This window comes from Bombina bombina, chromosome 7, assembly GCF_027579735.1.
Source record: "Bombina bombina isolate aBomBom1 chromosome 7, aBomBom1.pri, whole genome shotgun sequence".
Classification (NCBI taxonomy): domain Eukaryota; kingdom Metazoa; phylum Chordata; class Amphibia; order Anura; family Bombinatoridae; genus Bombina; species Bombina bombina.
The window spans coordinates 426,055,639-426,075,411 of NC_069505.1; the positions used below are offsets into that span (position 1 = coordinate 426,055,639).

At 40.0% G+C, this 19,773-nt stretch overlaps 1 protein-coding gene across 2 annotated transcripts in view; it reads right to left on the reverse strand.

Moving 5' to 3' along the window:
- Positions 1–463: 463 nt before the first annotated feature.
- Positions 464–19,773, reverse strand: part of LOC128666601 (galectin-1-like) — a 163,231-nt gene continuing 143,921 nt past the window's right edge. For both annotated transcript variants that reach the window (XM_053721297.1, XM_053721298.1), the window contains 2 exons: positions 19,110–19,281; positions 464–3,382 (listed from right to left, as the gene is read on the reverse strand). In XM_053721297.1, coding sequence (XP_053577272.1) covers positions 3,239–3,382; positions 19,110–19,281 — 316 coding nt within the window. In that variant the 3' untranslated portion in view covers positions 464–3,238. The remainder of the gene's footprint in view (positions 3,383–19,109; positions 19,282–19,773) is intronic.

Below are 19,773 nucleotides of genomic sequence, written 5' to 3' on the forward strand. Positions count from 1 at the left end.
AAGGTGTCCCCCATAAATATGATTAAATTGTCCACATGTAAGGACAACATTAACTTTCCCTAAAAATATTCCATCTAGCTCCTTCCTCAATAGTATGGCTAATGGTTAAATTGCAATGATAAATGTAGGGGGAAAGCGGGCAGCCCAGCCTTGTACCTTCAGCTAGAACGACCCCCAGAAGAAAGTTACTTACAAGCAGGGCGGCACAACCGGAGTGCCTCACTATGCAGCACGGGACAAAAAAGTCGCCCGAAAGACTCTCAGCGGGATCTCTCACATGCCAGCCTTGGATCACGTGAAGCAGAACGCCAATTACCACCACGGGAATTCCTCAGCAGGTGATCGGAACACAGGTGTTTGTGAGTATTTCGGGCAGATGATGCGGGGTCATAAAACAGTGACCAAACAATTGTAGTCAGCAAATTAGCAAACAAATGTAGTCAACAAATTAGAACAGAGCGAGTAATATTAAAAAGTGGGTTTATTAAACACACTGCAAATACAATGCCGTTTCATCAGGCTGGCGGTGAATTCCAGACAATATTGTATTTAGCTAGAACAATTTTAGATAATAACGTCTCATTATTTGATAGAAAGGAGTAAGGATTTTTAGAGATTAATCTATCAAATAAAGTCCCTAAAATGATCGCTTAGACCTAATATCAAATGCTTTTTCTGCATCAATTGCGATCAATGTAAAATCAAGTTTTGCGGGGAAAGTGCCTGTTTTGAGACTTATTCCAAAAATGTTTAATAATAAGCATCCCCTTTTGCAGATTTCTAACTGAACTCCGTCCCTGAATAAAACCTGTTTGATCTTTATATGTGTTAGAGGGTCAAGCACAGCTTTAAAGGGATAGTAAAGTCAAAAATAAACTTGCATGATTCAGACAGAGCACTTAATTTTCAGACACTTTTAAATTTACTTCTATCTTTAAATGTACTTTGTTCTCTTGATATCCATATCCCACACTAGTGGGAGCTAGCTGGCGATTGGTGGCTGCACACATTCGTGATTGGCTGACTAGATGTGCTCAGCTAGCTCTCAGTAAAGCATTGCTGCTCCTTCAGGAATGGATATCAAGGGAATGAAGCAGATTTTATAATAGAAGTAAATTGGAAAGTTGTTTAAAATAGTTTGTTCTCTCCCATCCTGAAAGAAACACATTGGGTTCCACGTCCCTTTAAGCCTATATGCTATTATATGGGTCAGTAGTTTATAACCATTATTTAAAAGTGAGATAGGATTATAAAAATCCATACCCTCTGGTTCTTTATCTTTTAGTAACAATGTTATTATTGAGGCTGTGAAACAAGGAGAGGACAACTCATTTTGTAGATAATATTTATAAAATAAGTTATATTAAGTTGATAAGAGGTGGCCATTGAGGATTTATAGGATTCTGATGGAATTTGAACCAGCCCTGGAGCTTTATTGACCGAGGAGCGTTTAATAGCTTGAAGGATCACTCTTCCTGAATAGGGCTATTTAAAAAGCTGTCTCTCAAAGGACACCTTAGGGGTAGCAATATTACTCCAGAAGCCTTCTGTATTACTGTCATTAAAGGGACAGTCTAGTCAAAATGAAACTGTCATGATTAAGATAAGAAATGCAATTTTAAACAACTTTATCAATTTACTTTTATCATCAAATTTGCTTTGTTCTCATGATATTCTGTGTTGAAGAGCTACATAGGTAGGCGTCTGCAGCACTACATGACAGGAAATATTGCTGCCATCTAGTGCTCTTGTAAATGGATTACATTCTAACAAAACTGCTGCCATCTAGTGCTCTTGCAAATGGATAACATTCTAACAAAACTGCTGCCATCTAGTGCTCTTGCAAATGGATAACATTCTAACAAAACTGCTGCCATCTAGTGCTCTTGCAAATGGATAACATTCTAACAAAACTGCTGCTATCTAGTGCTCTTGCAAATGGATAACATTCTAACAAAACTGCTGCCTTCTAGTGCTCTTGCAAATGGATAACATTCTAACAAAACTGCTGCCATCTAGTGCTCTTGCAAATGGATAACATTCTAACAAAACTGCTGCCATCTAGTGCTCTTGCAAATGGATAACATTCTAACAAAACTGCTGCCATCTAGTGCTCTTGCAAATGGATAACATTCTAACAAAACTGCTGCCATCTAGTGCTCTTGCAAATGGATAACATTCTAACAAAACTGCTGCCATCTAGTGCTCTTGCAAATGGATAACATTCTAACAAAACTGCTGCCATCTAGTGCTCTGGCAAATGGATAACATTCTAACAAAACTGCTGCCATCTAGTGCTCTTGCAAATGGATGACATTCTAACAAAACTGCTGCCATCTAGTGCTCTTGTAAATGGATAACATTCTAACAAAACTGCTGCTATCTAGTGCTCTTGCAAATGGATAACATTCTAACAAAACTGCTGCCATCTAGTGCTCTTGCAAATGGATAACATTCTAACAAAACTGCTGCCATCTAGTGCTCTTGCAAATGGATAACATTCTAACAAAACTGCTGCCATCTAGTGCTCTTGCAAATGGATAACATTCTAACAAAACTGCTGCCATCTAGTGCTCTTGCAAATGGATAACATTCTAACAAAACTGCTGCCATCTAGTGCTCTTGCAAATGGATAACATTTTTACAAAACTGCTGCCATATAGTGCTCCATACACGTGCACACTCTTGATCTTAGGGACATGTTTTTCAACAAAATATACCAAAAGAAGGAAGAACAATTTATAATAGAAATAAATTAGAAAGTTGTTCTATCTGAATCATGAAAGGAGATTTTGGGGTTTAATATCCCTTTTAAGGGACATAGAAATAAAAATTAAACGTTCATGATTTAGAGGGTACAAATGTAAAATCTACTTCTGAAAATGATGCTTTCCCCATTGCCCCAGAAAGGCTGGTGTGTGTGATTCAGCACCATAGTCTTCCCACATGCTGCACAGTGACTGATTGTTGCAGTAGCTGAATTTATAACTGCCACATTTATTGAATGAAGGAAAGGTGATATGCGTATGGCCCCGGACGGCAAAGCAACATAAAATATACTAACAAAATAAAAGTATTATCCACCAACAAAATAAAAAAGGGCATGGCACAGAGTCTGAAGACTGATCAGAGAGGTATTATTCAAATGCCTGCTACTAGGTGTCACACACAGTGGGATTCTGGGAAATTCACAAGTCAGCAGAGGATGACGTTCAGCATCACCAGCAGTTGAGAGTTTTCACGCCATCGAGAGAGAATTCATCACTAGACCGTCCAAGCTTAAAAACGAAATAGTGTCCAAATGCATCCGGACTGGGAATGAGAATTCTGTTCCATCTGGAAGTTTCACTATTACTTTATCTTCTCGGTATATAAAGAATAACTGTGAATACAGGGAAAAACAAGAATCCATTATTAGTGATGCCTGGCTTAGACGCCAAATAAGATTTTTATTGTATGCACAGAATAGGACTGGTAGTTATCTATTTTATTGCATGCACAGAATAGGACTGGTAGTTATCTATTTTATTGCATGCGCAGAACAGGATTGGTAGTTATCTATTTTATTGCATGCACAGAACAGGATTGGTAGTTATCTATTTTATTGCATGCGCAGAACAGGATTGGTAGTTATCTATTTTATTGCATGCACAGAACAGGATTGGTAGTTATCTATTTTATTGCATGCACAGAACAGGATTGGTAGTTATCTATTTTATTGCATGCGCAGAACAGGATTGGTAGTTATCTATTTTATTGTATGCACAGAACAGGATTGGTAGTTATCTATTTTATTGCATGCACAGAACAGGATTGGTAGTTATCTATTTTATTGCATGCACAGAACAGGATTGGTAGTTATCTATTTTATTGCATGCGCAGAACAGGATTGGTAGTTATCTATTTTATTGCATGCGCAGAACAGGACTGGTAGTTATCTATTTTATTGTATGAACAGAACAGGACTGGAAGTTATCTATATTATTGCATGCGCAGAACAGGATTGGTAGTTATCTATTTTATTGCATGCGCAGAACAGGATTGGTAGTTATCTATTTTATTGCATGCACAGAACAGGACTGGAAGTTATCTATATTATTGCATGCACAGAACAGGATTGGTAGTTATCTATTTTATTGCATGCACAGAACAGGATTGGTAGTTATCTATTTTATTGCATGCGCAGAACAGGATTGGTAGTTATCTATTTTATTGCATGCACAGAACAGGCCTGGTAGTTATCTATTTTATTGTATGCACAGAACAGGATTGGTAGTTATCTATTTTATTGCATGCACAGAACAGGCCTGGTAGTTATCTATTTTATTGCATGCACAGAACAGGCCTAGTCGTTATCTATTTTATTGCATGCGCAGAACAGGACTGGTAGTTATCTATTTTATTGTATGCACAGAACAGGCCTAGTCGTTATCTATTTTATTGCATGCGCAGAACAGGACTGGTAGTTATCTATTTTATTGCATGCACAGAACAGGCCTAGTCGTTATCTATTTTATTGCATGCGCAGAACAGGACTGGTAGTTATCTATTTTATTGTATGAACAGAACAGGACTGGAAGTTATCTATATTATTGCATGCGCAGAACAGGCAGAATAGTTACAGTATCTCACAAAAGTGAGTACATCCCTCACATTTTTGTAAATATTTTATTTTACCTTTTCATGTGACAACACTGAAGAAATGGCACTTTGCTACAATGTAAAGTAGTGAGTGTACAGTCTGTATAACAGTGTAAATTTGCTGTACCCTCAAAATAACTCAACACACAGCCATTAAATGTCTAAACCATTGGCAACAAACATGAGTACACCCCTAAGTGGAAATGTCCAAATTGAACCCAATTAGCCATTTTCCCTCCCCCGTATCATGTGACTCGTTAGTGTTACAAGGTCTCAGGTGTGACAGGGGAGCAGGTGTGTTAAATTTGGTGTTATTGCTCTCACACTGATCACTGGAAGTTCAACATGGCACCTCATGGCAAAGAACTCTCAGAGGATCTGAAAAAAAGAATTGTTGCTCTACATAAAGATGACCTAGGCTATAAGAAAATTGCCAAGACCCTGAAACTGAACTGTGTGTGGTGGCAACCAGGTGAGGAGTACAAAGACAAGTGTGTCTTGCCTACAGTCAAGGATAGTGGTGGGAGTGTCATGGTCTGGGCCTGCATGAGTGCTGCCGGCACTGGGGAACTACAGTTCATTGAGGGAACCATGAATGCTAACATGTACTGTGACATACTGAAGCAGAGCATGATCCCCTCCCTTTGGAGACTGAGCCACAGGACAGTATTCCAACATTATAACGACCCCAAACACACCTCCAAGACGACCACTGCCTTGCTAAAAAAAGCTGAGGGTAATAGACTGGCCAAGCATGTCTCCAGACCTAAACCCTATTAAGCATCCTCAAACGGAAGGTGGGGGAGCGCAAGGTCTCTAACATCCACCAGTTCTGTGATGTTGTCATGGAGGAGTGGAAGAGGACTCCAGTGGCAACCTGTGAAGCTCTGGTGAACTCCATGCCCAAGAGGGTTAAGGCAGTGCTAGAAAATAATTTTGGCCACACAAAATATTGACACTTTGTGCCCAATTTGGACATTTCCACTTAGGGGTGTACTCACTTTTGTTGCCAATGGTTTAGACATTAATGTCTGTGTGTTAAGTGATTGTGAGGGGACAGCAAATGTACACTGTTATACTGGCTGTACACTCACTACTTTACATTGTAGCAAAGTGTCATTTCTTCAGTGTTGTCACATGAAAAGATATAATAAAATATTTACAAAAATGTGAGGGGTGTACTCACTTTAGTGAGATACTGTATCTATTTTATTTTATGCGCAGAACAGGGCTGGTAGTTATCTATTTTATTTTATGCGCAGAACAGGATTGGTAGTTATCTATTTTATTGTATGCCGAGAACAGGACTGGTAGTTATCTATTTCATTGTATGCCGAGAACAGGACTGGTAGTTACCTATTTCATTGCATGAGCAAAACAGGACTGGTAGTTATCTATTTCATTGCATGAGCAAAACAGGACTGGTAGTTATCTATTTCATTGCATGAGCAAAACAGGACTGGTAGTTATCTATTTTATTGTATGTGCAGAAAAGGACTGGCAGTTATCTATTTTATTGTATGTGCAGAACAGGACTGGTAGTTATCTATTTTATTGCATGTGCAGAACAGGACTGTTAGTTATCTATTTTATTGCATGTGCAGAACAGGACTGGTAGTTATCTATTTTATTGTATGTGCAGAACAGGACTGGTAGTTATTTATTTTATTGCATGTGCAGAACAGGACTGTTAGTTATCTATTTTATTGCATGTGTAGAATAGGACTGGTAGTTATCCATTTTATTGCATGCGCAGAACAGGACTGGTAGTTATCAATTTTGTTGCATGCGCAGAACAGGACTGGTAGTTATCTATTTTATTGCATGTGCAGAACAGGACTGGTAGTTATCTATTTTATTGCATGTGTAGAACAGGCCTAGTCGTTATCTATTTTATTGTATGCGCAGAACAGGACTGGTAGTTATCTATTTTATTGCATGCGCAGAACAGGACTGGTAGTTATCTATTTTATTGCATGCGTAGAACAGGACTGGTAGTTATCTATTTTATTGCATGTGTAGAACAGGCCTGTTAGTTATACATTTTGTTGCATACGCAGAACAGGATTGGTAGTTATCTATTTTATTGTATGCACAGAACAGGACTGGTAGTTATCTATTTTATTGTATGCGCAGAACAGGATTGGTAGTTATCTATTTTATTGTATGCACAGAACAGGACTGGTAGTTATCTATTTTATTGTATGCACAGAACAGGACTGGTAGTTATCTATTTTATTGTATGCACAGAACAGGACTGGTAGTTATGTATTTTATTGTATGCACAGAACAGGACTGGTAGTTATCAATTTTGTTGCATGCACAGAACAGGACTGGTAGTTATCTATTTTATTTTATGCGCAGAACAGGACTGGTAGTTATCTATTTTATTGTATGCCGAGAACAGGACTGGTAGTTATCTATTTTATTGTATGCCGAGAACAGGACTGATAGTTATCTATTTTATTGCATGCGCAGAACAGGACTGGTAGTTATCTATTTTATTGTATGCACAGAACAGGCCTAGTCGTTATCTATTTTATTGCATGCGCAGAACAGGACTGGTCTTTATCTTTTTTATTGCATATGCAGAACAGGATTGATAGTTATCTATTTTATTGCATGCGCAGAACAGGATTGGTAGTTATCTATTTTATTGCATGCGCAGAACAGGACTGGTAGTTATCTATTTTATTGTATGCACAGAACAGGACTGGTAGTTATCTATTTTATTGTATGCACAGAACAGGACTGGTAGTTATCTATTTTATTGTATGCACAGAACAGGACTGGTAGTTATGTATTTTATTGTATGCACAGAACAGGACTGGTAGTTATCAATTTTGTTGCATGCACAGAACAGGACTGGTAGTTATCTATTTTATTTTATGCGCAGAACAGGACTGGTAGTTATCTATTTTATTGTATGCCGAGAACAGGACTGGTAGTTATCTATTTTATTGTATGCCGAGAACAGGACTGATAGTTATCTATTTTATTGCATGCGCAGAACAGGACTGGTAGTTATCTATTTTATTGTATGCACAGAACAGGCCTAGTCGTTATCTATTTTATTGCATGCACAGAACAGGACTGGTCTTTATCTTTTTTATTGCATATGCAGAACAGGATTGTTAGTTATCTATTTTATTGCATGCGCAGAACAGGATTGGTAGTTATCTATTTTATTGCATGCGCAGAACAGGACTGGTAGTTATCTATTTTATTGTATGCACAGAACAGGACTGGTAGTTATCTATTTTATTGTATGCACAGAACAGGACTGGTAGTTATCTATTTTATTGTATGCACAGAACAGGACTGGTAGTTATGTATTTTATTGTATGCACAGAACAGGACTGGTAGTTATCAATTTTGTTGCATGCACAGAACAGGACTGGTAGTTATCTATTTTATGCGCAGAACAGGACTGGTAGTTATCTATTTTATTGTATGCCGAGAGCAGGACTGATAGTTGTAACGGTACCAACCGGATACCAAGGGTTAACACCAGGGAACAATGTCCTGCATAGGGAATCAGCAGTTCACAACCCAGCCAGTTTTCAGGTTTTAAACAGAATAACACTTTATTTGAAGGCAGCATACAGATTTATACAGGTTTTTGACCCCCCCCCCCCAGATGGGGGTGGAAAGAATGTTGTACATTAGATAAAAGGGAGAAGCGCCCTTGACATGATACAATAGGATTATATTACTTAAACACTTCAACCACAGGACACTCTTGACTCTCCTTATCACTTAGGCGTTTCTCTCTGGGGGTGATCAAACAATAGAATGCTAAGCATTAATTAGATTGTAGCTGGAGCCAGCCACTTGTGGTTAGAAAATAAAGTTAACACTTTCAGTCCTGACCGAAGGGTCTGTCACAGACAACCTTTCTTACGTTATAGTCCAGAAGTGGCTAGGTTTGCCACAATGCTCCCCCAGAACCAAGCCGGCATACACAGTCTGATCCCAACGGATCGGCTTGGGGATGTCCGGGGCAACAACTTTCGGCTCAAGTAAGCTACGGGGTGTTCTCCGCCATCTGCTCCAACTTGGCTCAGTACTGCCCCCACCCCAAACATGGAAGCGTCTCTTCCCGGAGGGACTGGGCTTGGGTAGTCACAGGGTTAACATTAGCGGGATCCATGGGAGCATAGGCAGAAACAAGGGGGGCCAAGTCATTTCCAAGGAGAACATCAGCAGGTAAGTCCTTCTTGACCCCCACATTCACAAGTCTAGCGCCCACTCCCCAATCCAAATGTACCCTGGCAACAGGTAGGCGGAACACAGTGCCCCCTGCTACCCTCACAGCCACAGTGTCTCCAGTGTGCTGTTTCTCAGGCACCAAGTTCTCTTGAAGCAAGGTCATGGTAGCACCAGTATCCCATAGACAACTGACCTCCTTCCCATTCACTTTAACCCGTTGCCGGTTATTCCGGTGGGCAGCTTGCACGGGGTCTGCTTCATGTAGGCTGCCCCAGCATTCTGGCGCCTCTACGTAGCGGGCCACAGGCTGAGGATTATGTGGGATTCCGCCAGCGGGTCTTCTCCAGGACTGTGCTTGATTCGCTGCATTTAGGGGACACTCTGGTCTTTTGTGCCCTAGTTGCTTACATCCAAAGCACCGAATAGGTTGTGAGTAGCCCCGCGAATTGAACCGGGCTCTCTGAGGGTAGTTCGTGGCCGGAGGCCGTGTGGTATAGCGGTGCGCCGGGGGTTGGTAACTGGCAGCTGCTGGGGTGACTGGGGGTCTGTACTCCACTCTAGCAGTGGGCAATCGGTATACTGCTCCCCCTGCCCCTCGTACTGCCACGGATCCGCCAGTGGGTGCTGTATCCGGCACCAAATGGGGAGCTATCAGGGTTAAAGTAGCTCCCGAATCCCGAAGTCCCTGGACCGACATCACCTCATGCAGAATTCCCAGGGGTTCCTCGGCTTGGGTGCTCAACACCTCATGAGCGGCTGGCTCCGTTTGGTAATGGTGAGCAGCCGCCCTTGGGGCCAGGTTCTGTCTGACCTGGTTCCAAGCTTGTCTGCTCCGATTTTGGGTGCACTCACGTGCCATATGTCCCCACTGCTTGCAGGTGTGGCATTGTATATTAGCCCGTCCGTTGTTAGGCTGTAGTCCATGGTGCCTCCTGGCATCAAAATGCTGGTCTGCTAATCTGGCTGCTTCGGTTAAGGTGAGGGGTTTTCGATCTCTCACCCATTCTTGGGCTTCTGGGGACAAGCCGTTAAAGAATTGCTCCAACAGCATCAGTTGTCGCAATTCTTCCATGGTGGTAGCTTGGCTGGCCTGTATCCACCCCTGAGATGCTTGATCCAGCTTGTGGGCCCACTCTGCATGGGAATCTCTTTCTGGCTTGCGCAGGCCTCTAAACTTGCGCCGGTATGCCTCTGAGGTAATGGCATATCTTTCCAAGATCGCTCTCTTCACTTTAGCGTAATCCCTGCTGTCCTCCCTGGGTACAGCGCGATACGCTTCCGCTGCCCTACCGGCTAGCTTGCCTGCTAGCACCGGCACCCATACGGACTGCTCCAAATCATGTAACTCGCACAGTCTCTCAAAATCCTGTAAATACCCATCAATCTCATCCTTCTCCTCACAAAACATTTTAAATGCATGGTATGGGATTTTGGGTCTTACTGGGTTGCTGAGTGCGTCCAAAATGGATTCTGCTCGGGAGGATGCATTCCGCGGACTGTGTGCCATCACGTACTCCTGCACATCTGCCATTACCACGGATAGCATATCCCGTGGTACAGGTTGGGGTAAAAATTCCAGCCTGGTCCTCATTTCCCTCTGGTATAGGGTCTCCTCCATGGCTGCTGGAGGCGTAGCGCTGCGAGCTCTGTCTCCCTCCATCAGCTCAGCAATTAATATAGCCTTGGGTTTGCTGCTGCCTATCTTTCCCCTGGCTTCTAGCAGTTCCTTTTACGTTTGTCTCTTTAGCTTAGAATAATCCATCTCCATTCACTTCGGTCCCTGGTACTCCTTCCATCTTAGTCAGTATTGTAGTAATCCCCCTCTTCCTGAGGTTACTGGCTTGTGTAGTTGCTCTTCTGGGCGATAAGGTTCATTCCGTCGCTTGCCACCAATTGTAACGGTACCAACCGGATACCAAGGGTTAACACCAGGGAACAATGTCCTGCATAGGGAATCAGCAGTTCACAACCCAGCCAGTTTTCAGGTTTTAAACAGAATAACACTTTATTTGAAGGCAGCATACAGATTTATACAGGTTTTTGACCCCCCCCCCCCAGATGGGGGTGGAAAGAATGTTGTACATTAGATAAAAGGGAGAAGCGCCCTTGACATGATACAATAGGATTATATTACTTAAACACTTCAACCACAGGACACTCTTGACTCTCCTTATCACTTAGGCGTTTCTCTCTGGGGGTGATCAAACAATAGAATGCTAAGCATTAATTAGATTGTAGCTGGAGCCAGCCACTTGTGGTTAGAAAATAAAGTTAACACTTTCAGTCCTGACCGAAGGGTCTGTCACAGACAACCTTTCTTACGTTATAGTCCAGAAGTGGCTAGGTTTGCCACAATAGTTATCTATTTTATTGCATGCGCAGAACAGGACTGGTAGTTATCTATTTTATTGTATGCACAGAACAGGCCTAGTCGTTATCTATTTTATTGCATGCGCAGAACAGGACTGGTCTTTATCTTTTTTATTGCATATGCAGAACAGGATTGTTAGTTATCTATTTTATTGCATGCGCAGAACAGGATTGGTAGTTATCTATTTTATTGCATGCACAGAACAGGACTGGTAGTTATCTATTTTTATTGCATGCGCAGAACAGGACTGGTAGTTATATATTTTATTGCATGCGCAGAACAGGACTGGTAGTTATCTATTTGATTGTATGTGCAGAACAGGACTGGTAGTTATCTATTTTATTGCATGTGCAGAACAGGACTGGTAGTTATCTATTTCATTGCATGAGCAAAACAGGACTGGTAGTTATCTATTTAATTGCATGCGCAGAACAGGATTGGTAGTTATCTATTTCATTGCATGCGCAGAACAGGATTGGTAGTTATCTATTTCATTGCATGAGCAAAACAGGACTGGTAGTTATCTATTTTATTGCATGCGCAGAACAGGATTGGTAGTTATCTATTTAATTGCATGCGCAGAACAGGATTGGTAGTTATCTATTTTATTGCATGCGCAGAACAGGATTGGTAGTTATCTATTTCATTGCATGCGCAGAACAGACCTAGTCGTTATCTATTTTATTACATGAGCAGAAAAGGACTGGTAGTTATCTATTTTATTGTATGCGCAGAACATGTCTGGTAGTTATCTATTTTATTGCATGCGCAGAACAGGACTGGTCGTTATCTATTTGATTGTATGGGCAGAACAGGACTGGTAGTTATCTATTTTATTGCATGCGCAGAACAGGACTGGTTGTTATCTATTTGATTGTATGTGCAGAACAGGACTGATAGTTATCTATTTTATTGTATGCGCAGAACAGGCCTAGTCGTTATTTATTTTATTGCATGCGCAGAATAGGACTGGTAGTTATCTATTTTATTGTATGCGCAGAACAGGATTGGTAGTTATCTATTTTATTGCATGATCAGAACAGAATTGGTAGTTATCTTTCATGTAATTGGCAAAAGTCCATGAGCTTGTGACGTATGGGATATACAATCCTACCAGGAGGGGCAAAGTTTCCCAAACCTCAAAATGCCTATAAATACACCCCTCACCACACCCACAATTCAGTTTTACAAACTTTGCCTCCTATGGAGGTGGTGAAGTAAGTTTGTGCTAGATTTCTACGTTGATATGCGCTTCTCAGCATTTTTGAAGCCTGTTTCCTCTCAGAGTACAGTGAATGTCAGAGGGATGTGAAGGGAGTATCACCTTTTGAATGCAATGGTTTTTATCACAGGTTTTTTTTTCATAGGTTCTCTGTTATCGGTCGTAGAGATTCATTTCCTACCTCCCTTTTCAGATCGACGATATACTCTCATATTCCATTACCTCTACTGATAACTGTTTCAGTACTGGTTTGGCTATCTGCTATATGTGGATGGGTGTCTTCAAGTAAGTATGTTTTCATTACTTAAGACACTCTCAGCTATGGTTTGGCACTTTATGTATTTATATAAAGTTTTAAATATATGTATTGTACTTATATTTGCCATGATTCTGGTTTCAGTATATTTCCTTTTGCAGACTGTCAGTTTCATATCTGGGAAATGCATTTTTTAGAAATTTATTTCTTACCTGGGGTGCAGTCTTTTTTCAATTGACTGTCATTTTTCTAAATCGCGGGTAGAATTAGGCTGGCGATGGCGCAAATTGCTAAAGTTTATTGCATCATTCTTGGCGCGAGATTTTTTTGGCGCAAAGTTACGTTTGTTGACGCAAATTCATAATTTACGGCGTCTTAGTTGACACCAGGTCCTTTCACAAGGTTGCGTCATCTATCACGCGAGTGTGTCGTTTCCAGGCGTTTTTTGGCGCCAAAAAATATTTTTCTGTTTGTTGTGCGTCATACTTGGCACCAAATATTTTCATTATTTTAGACCCCATTCCTATTTGCCTCTTGCTTTTTTCTATTTCAGAGGGCTATTCTGTTTGCATTTTTTCCCATTCCTGAAACTGCCATATAAGGAAATTGATAATTTTGCTTTATATGTTGTTTTTTTTCTCTTACATTTGCAAGATGTCTCAATCTGTTCCTGTCTTAGCATTCACTGCTGGATCCCTGCTACCTGTTAACAGTTCTACCAAAGCTAAGTGCATTTGGCATTTGTTGTAAACTTGTGGAGATTATACCTCCAGCTGTGATTTGTAATAGTTGTCATGATAAACTTTTACATGCAGATAATGTATCCATCATTAGTAGTTCATTACCTGTTGCTGTTCCCTCAACATCTAATGCACAAGATATACCTTTAAATTTAAAATAATTTATTTCTGATTCTAGTCAGAAGGCTTTGTCTGCCATTCCACCCTCTAATAAACGTTACAGGTCTTTTAAAACTTCTCATAAGGTTGATGAAATTTCAAATGACCAGCAACATACTGAATTATCCTTCTCTGATGAGGATCTATCTGATTCAGAAGATCCTGCCTTAGATATTGACACTGATAAATCCTCTTATTTATTTAAATTGGAGTATATTTGTTCTTTGTTAAAAGAAGTGTTGATTACATTGGATATGGAGGAAACTAATCCTCTTGATATTAAAACTAGTAAACGTTTAAATTCTGTTTATAAACCTCCTGTGGTTATTCCAGAGGTTTTTCCAGTTCCTGATGCTATTTCTGATATGATTTCTAAGGAATGAAATAAGCCTGGTACTTCTTTTATTCCTTCTTCAAGGTTTAAAAAATTGTATCCTTTGCCAGAAGTTAGATTGGAGTTTTGGGAAAAGATCCTCAAAGTTGATGGGGCTATCTCTACTCTTGCTAAACGTACTACTATTCCTATGGAAGATAGTACTTCTTTTAAAGATCCTTTAGATAGGAAACTTGAATCTTATCTAAGGAAAGCTTATTTATATTCAGGTCATCTTCTTAGGCCTGCAATTTCTTTGGCTGATGTTGCAGCTGCTTCGACTTTTTGGTTGGATACTTTAGCGTAACAAGTATCGGATCATGATTTGTCTAGCATTGTTAAGTTGATTCAACATGCTAATAATTTGATTTGTGATGCCATTTTTGATATTATCAAAATTGATGTTAAATCTATGTCTTTAGCTATTTTAGTTAGAAGAGCTTTGTGGCTCAAATCTTGGAATGCTGATATGACTTCTAAATCCAGATTGCTATCTCTTTCTTTCCAAGGTAATAAATTATTTGGTTGTCAGTTGGATTCAATAATTTCAACTGTTACTGGGGGAAAGCGAGTTTTTTTGCCTCAGGATAAAAAATCTAAGGGTAAATCTAAAGCTTTTAACTGTTTTCATCAAAATAAGGAACAGAAACCTAATCCTTCCCCCAAGGAATCTGCTTCCAATTGGAAACCTTCTTCAAATTGGAATAAATCCAAGCCATTTAAGAGATCAAAACCAGCCCCCAAGTCCGCATGAAGGTGAGGCCCTCATTCCAGCTCAGCTGGTAGGGGGCAGATTAATATTTTTCAAAGAAGGTCCAAAATCATTGGATTCAGAGTATTGTCTCTTAGGGGTACAGAATAGGATTCAGAGTAAGACCGCCTGTGAGAAGATTTTTTTCTCTCACGCATTCCAGTAAACCCAGTAAAGGCTCAGGCTTTTCTGAAGTGTGTTTCAGACCTGGAGTTATCAGGGGTAATCATGTCAGTTCCGTTTCAGGAACAGGGTCTGGGGTTTTATTCAAATCTATTCATTGTCCCAAAGAAAGAGAATTCATTCAGACCAGTTTTGGATCTAAAGATTTTGAATCGATATGTAAGAGTACCAACTTTCAAAATGGTGACTATAAGGACTATTCTGCCTTTTGTTCAGCAAGGGCATTATATGTCCACAATAGACTTACAGGATGCATATCTTCATATTCCGATTCATCCAGATCATTATCAGTTCCTGAGATTCTCTTTTCTAGACAAGCATTACGAATTTGTTGCTCTTCCTTTTGGCCTAGCGACAGCTCCAAGAATCTTTTCAAAGCTTTTAGGTGCCCTACTCTCTGTAATCAGAGAGCGGGGTATTGCGGTATTTCCTTATTTGGACAATATCTTGGTACTCGCTCAGTTTTTACGTTCTGCAAAATCTCACACAAATCAACTAGTGTTGTTTCTTCGAAGACATGGTTGGAGGATCAATTTACCAAAAAGTTATTTGATTCCTCAGACAAGGGTAACCTTTTTGGTTTTCCAGATAGATTCCGTGTCCATGACTTTGTCTCTAACAGACAAGAGATGTTTGAAATTGGTTGCAGCCTGTCGGAACCTTCAGTCCCAGTCATTCCCTTCAGTAGCTATGTGCATGGAAGTTTTAGGTCTCATGACTGTAGCATCGGACGCAATCCCCTTTGCTCGTTTTCATATGAGACCTCTCCAGCTTTGTATGCTGAACCAATGGTGCAGGGATTATACAAGGATATCACTATTAATATCCTTAAATCCCAATGTTGACTTTCTCTGAATTGGAGGTTAGATCACCATCGTATAATTTTAGGGGCCTCTTTCGTCCGTCCAACCTGGACTGTGATCACAACAGATGCGAGTCTTTCAGGTTGGGGAGCTGTTTGGGGATCTCTGACAGCACAAGGAGTTTGGAAGTCTCAAGAGGCGAGATTACCAATCAATATGTTGGAACTCCGTGCGATTCTCAGGGCTCTTCAATTTTGGCCTCTGTTGAAGAGAGAACCGTTCATTTGTTTTCAGACAGACAATGTCACAACTGTGGCATATGTCAATCATCAGGGTGGGACTCACAGTCCTCAAGCTATGAAAGAAGTATCTCAGATACTTGTTTGGGCGGAATCCAGCTCCTGTCTAATTTCTGCGGTTCATATCCCAGGTATAGACAATTGGGAAGCGGATTACCTCAGTCATCAGACTTTACATCCGGGAGAATGGTCTCTCCACCCAGATGTGTTTTCTCAAATTGTACAGATGTGGGGGCTTCCAGTAATAGATCTGATGGCATCTCATCTAAACAAAAAACTTCCCAGGTACCTGTCCAGGTCCAGGGATCCTCAGGCGGAAGAAGTAGATGCATTGACACTTCCTTGGTGTTACCAACCTGCTTATATTTTCCCGCCTCTATTTCTTCTTCCAAGAGTGATCTCCAAGATCATCATTGAGCAATCGTTTGTGCTGCTGGTAGCTCCAGCATGGCCTCACAGGTTTTGGTATGCGGATCTTGTCCAGATGTCCAGTTGCCAACCTTGGCCACTTCCACTAAGGCCAGACCTTCTATCTCAAGGTCCGTTTTTCCATCAGGATCTCAAATCATTAAATTTGAAGGTATGGAGATTGAACGCTTAGTGCTTAGTCATAGAGGTTTCTCTGACTCAGTGATTAATACTATGTTGCAGGCTCGTAAATCTGTTTCTAGAAAGATTTATTATTGAGTTTGGAAGACTTAGATTTCATGGTGTTCTTCTCATAAATTCTCTTGGCATTCTTTTAGAATTCCTAGAATTTTACAGTTTCTTCAGGATGGTTTGGATAAAGGTTTGTCTGCAAGTTCCTTGAAAGGACAAATCTCTGCTCTTTCTGTTTTATTTCACAGAAAGATTGCTAAACTTCCTGATATTCATTGTTTTGTGCAGTCTTTGGTTCGTATCAAGCCTGTCATTAAATCAATCTCTCCTCCCTGGAGTCTTAATTTAGTTTTGAAGGCTTTGCAGGCTCCTCCGTTTGAGCCTATGCATTCTTTTGACATTAAACTACTTTCTTGGACAGTGTTGTTTCTTTTGGCCATCTCTTCTGCTAGAAGAGTTGCTGAATTATCCGCTCTCTCCTGTGAATCTCCTTTTCTGATTTTTTATCAGGATAAGGCGGTTTTGCAGACTTCATTTAAATTCTTACCTAAGGTTGTGAATTCCAACAACATTAATAGAGAAATTGTTTTCCCTTCCTTGTGTCCTAATCCTAAGAATTCTTTGGAGAGATCCTTACATTCTTTGGATGTGGTAAGAGCTTTGAAATATTATGTTGAAGCTACTAAAGATGTCAGGAAGACTTCTAGTCTATTTGTTATATTTTCTGGTTCTAGGAAAGGTCAGAAGGCTTCTGCTGTTTCCTTGGCTTCGTGGTTAAAGTTTTTGATTCATCAAGATTTTTTGGAGTTGGGTCAAGCCCGCCTCAGAGAATTACAGCTCATTCTACTAGATCAGTCTCCACTTCCTGGGCTTTTAAGAATGAAGCATCAGTTGATCATATTTGCAAAGCAGCAACTTGGTCCTCTTTGCATACATTTACTAAATTCTATCGTTTTGATGTATTTGCTTCTTCAGAAGCAGTTTTTGGTAGAAAAGTTCTTCAGGCAGCTGTTTCAGTTTGATTCTTCTGCTTTTGATTTAAGGTTTTTCCTTTCATTTATGAGAATAAACTTATTTTTTGGGTTGTGGATTAATTTTTTTCAGCGGAAAATGGCTGTTTTTATTTTTATCCCTCCCTCTCTAGTGACTCTTGTGTGGAGTTCCACATCTTGGGTATTGCTATCCCATACGTCACTAGCTCATGGACTCTTGCCAATTACATGAAAGAAAACATAATTTATGTAAGAACTTACCTGATAAATTCATTTCTTTCATATTGGCAAGAGTCCATGAGGCCCACCCTTTTTATGGTGGTTATGATTTTTTTGTATAAAGCACAATTAATTCCAAATTCCTTTGATGCTTTTTACTCCTTTCTTTATCACCCCACTACTTGGCTATTTGTTAAACGGAATTGTGGGTGTGGTGAGGGGTGTATTTATAGGCATTTTGAGGTTTGGGGAACTTTGCCCCTCCTGGTAGGATTGTATATCCTATACGTCACTAGCTCATGGACTCTTGCCAATATGAAAGAAATGAATTTATCAGGTAAGTTCTTACATAAATTATGTTTTTATTGCATGCGCAGAACAGGATTGGTAGTTATCTATTTTATTGCATGTGCAGAACAAGATTGGTAGTTATCTATTTTATTGTATGCGCAGAACAGGATTGGTAGTTGTAATGAAGTTGTGCTATAACTTACTTTTTAATATATAAATAAAATTCAAATAACCCGAGCTCTGCTGCCCACTTCAAAAGTCAATTTTTCTGTGAACTAACGCTCTAGCGCTCTAGGTGCAATAAAAGTGCCATATGGGGAGAGTGCTGATTGGACAACAATTCAAACCTTAAACTCACAGAAAAAAATTGACTTTTGAAGAGGGCTGCGGAGCACAGGGTATTTGAATTTCATATCTTTATTAAAAAGTAAGTTATAGCGCAACTTCATTACAACTGATGAATTAAACTCTATCTAAAATATCACCAACTATCTGGATCTGATTTTAAATAGGGGAAAGTTTACCAGAACTTTAACGTCTTGACCGCCAGTGAGGATTGTGATGTATTACACACTTTCAGCAGGCAAGGAGTTAAAGGGATATGAAGCCCAACATTTTTCTTTCACATTTCAGATACAGCATGCAATCCTCTATAACGTTCTAATTTACTTCTATTATCACAATTTCTTTGTTCTCTTGGTATCTTTTGTTGAAAAGCAGGGAGGTAATCTCAGGAGCGTGCACATGTCTGGAGCACTATTTGGCAGCAGTTTTGCAAGAATGTTATCCATTTGCAAGAGCACTAGATGGCAGCACTATTTCCTGTCATGTTGTGCACCAGATGCTACCTAGGTATCTCTATAACACAAAATATCATAGGAACAAAGCAAATTTGATAATAGAAGTAAATTGGAAACTTTAAAAGAAAATGTTTGTTATGTCTGAATCACAAAAGAAAATATCCCTTTAATAACAGAATGTCAAAAAAGCAACTCACTGAGGTTTCCTCTCCCTGCTTGAAAGGAAATGCTCTTTCCCTTTGCTCCGCCCCCCAGTAATTACTCTCCTTGGAATTGCACACTATGGTGTTCGTGTCACCATGAAGGTTAAACCGTGCGTTGAAATGAAGGATAAAGTTGGAGGCGTCTTTGCCCAGGTTTATGGCGAACCTTTAAAGGAAAAGATACATTTTTAGCATACTTACACTAATTTAAATATCAACTAAAGTGAAAGAACTTTAAAGTGACATGAAACACAACATTTTTCTTTAATGATTCAGATAGAGAATTACATTTTCAAAAACATTCCAATTATTATCTATTTGCTTCATTCTTTAGGTGTCCTTTGTTGAAGAAATAGAAATGTGCCTGGGTGAGTCAATAACATGAGGCATCTATGTGCAGCCACCAAACCGCAGCAAATGAGCCTATTTAGATATGATTTGCAATAAAGGATTACTATTGGAAAAGATGACAGAGAACCCAGAATTTGGGAGCTGGGCGACACTGAAAATAAAGAACATTTGCCTCTCCTGAGAGCAGCTGTTGGATCTCTCGGGGGTACCCTGGCTGGTATCCGATATGATATCGCTTATTTTTCAAGAATGGGAACTGGAAAAGGCATACAAGAAGCTGCTAGACCGATTTCAGCAGCATGCCACG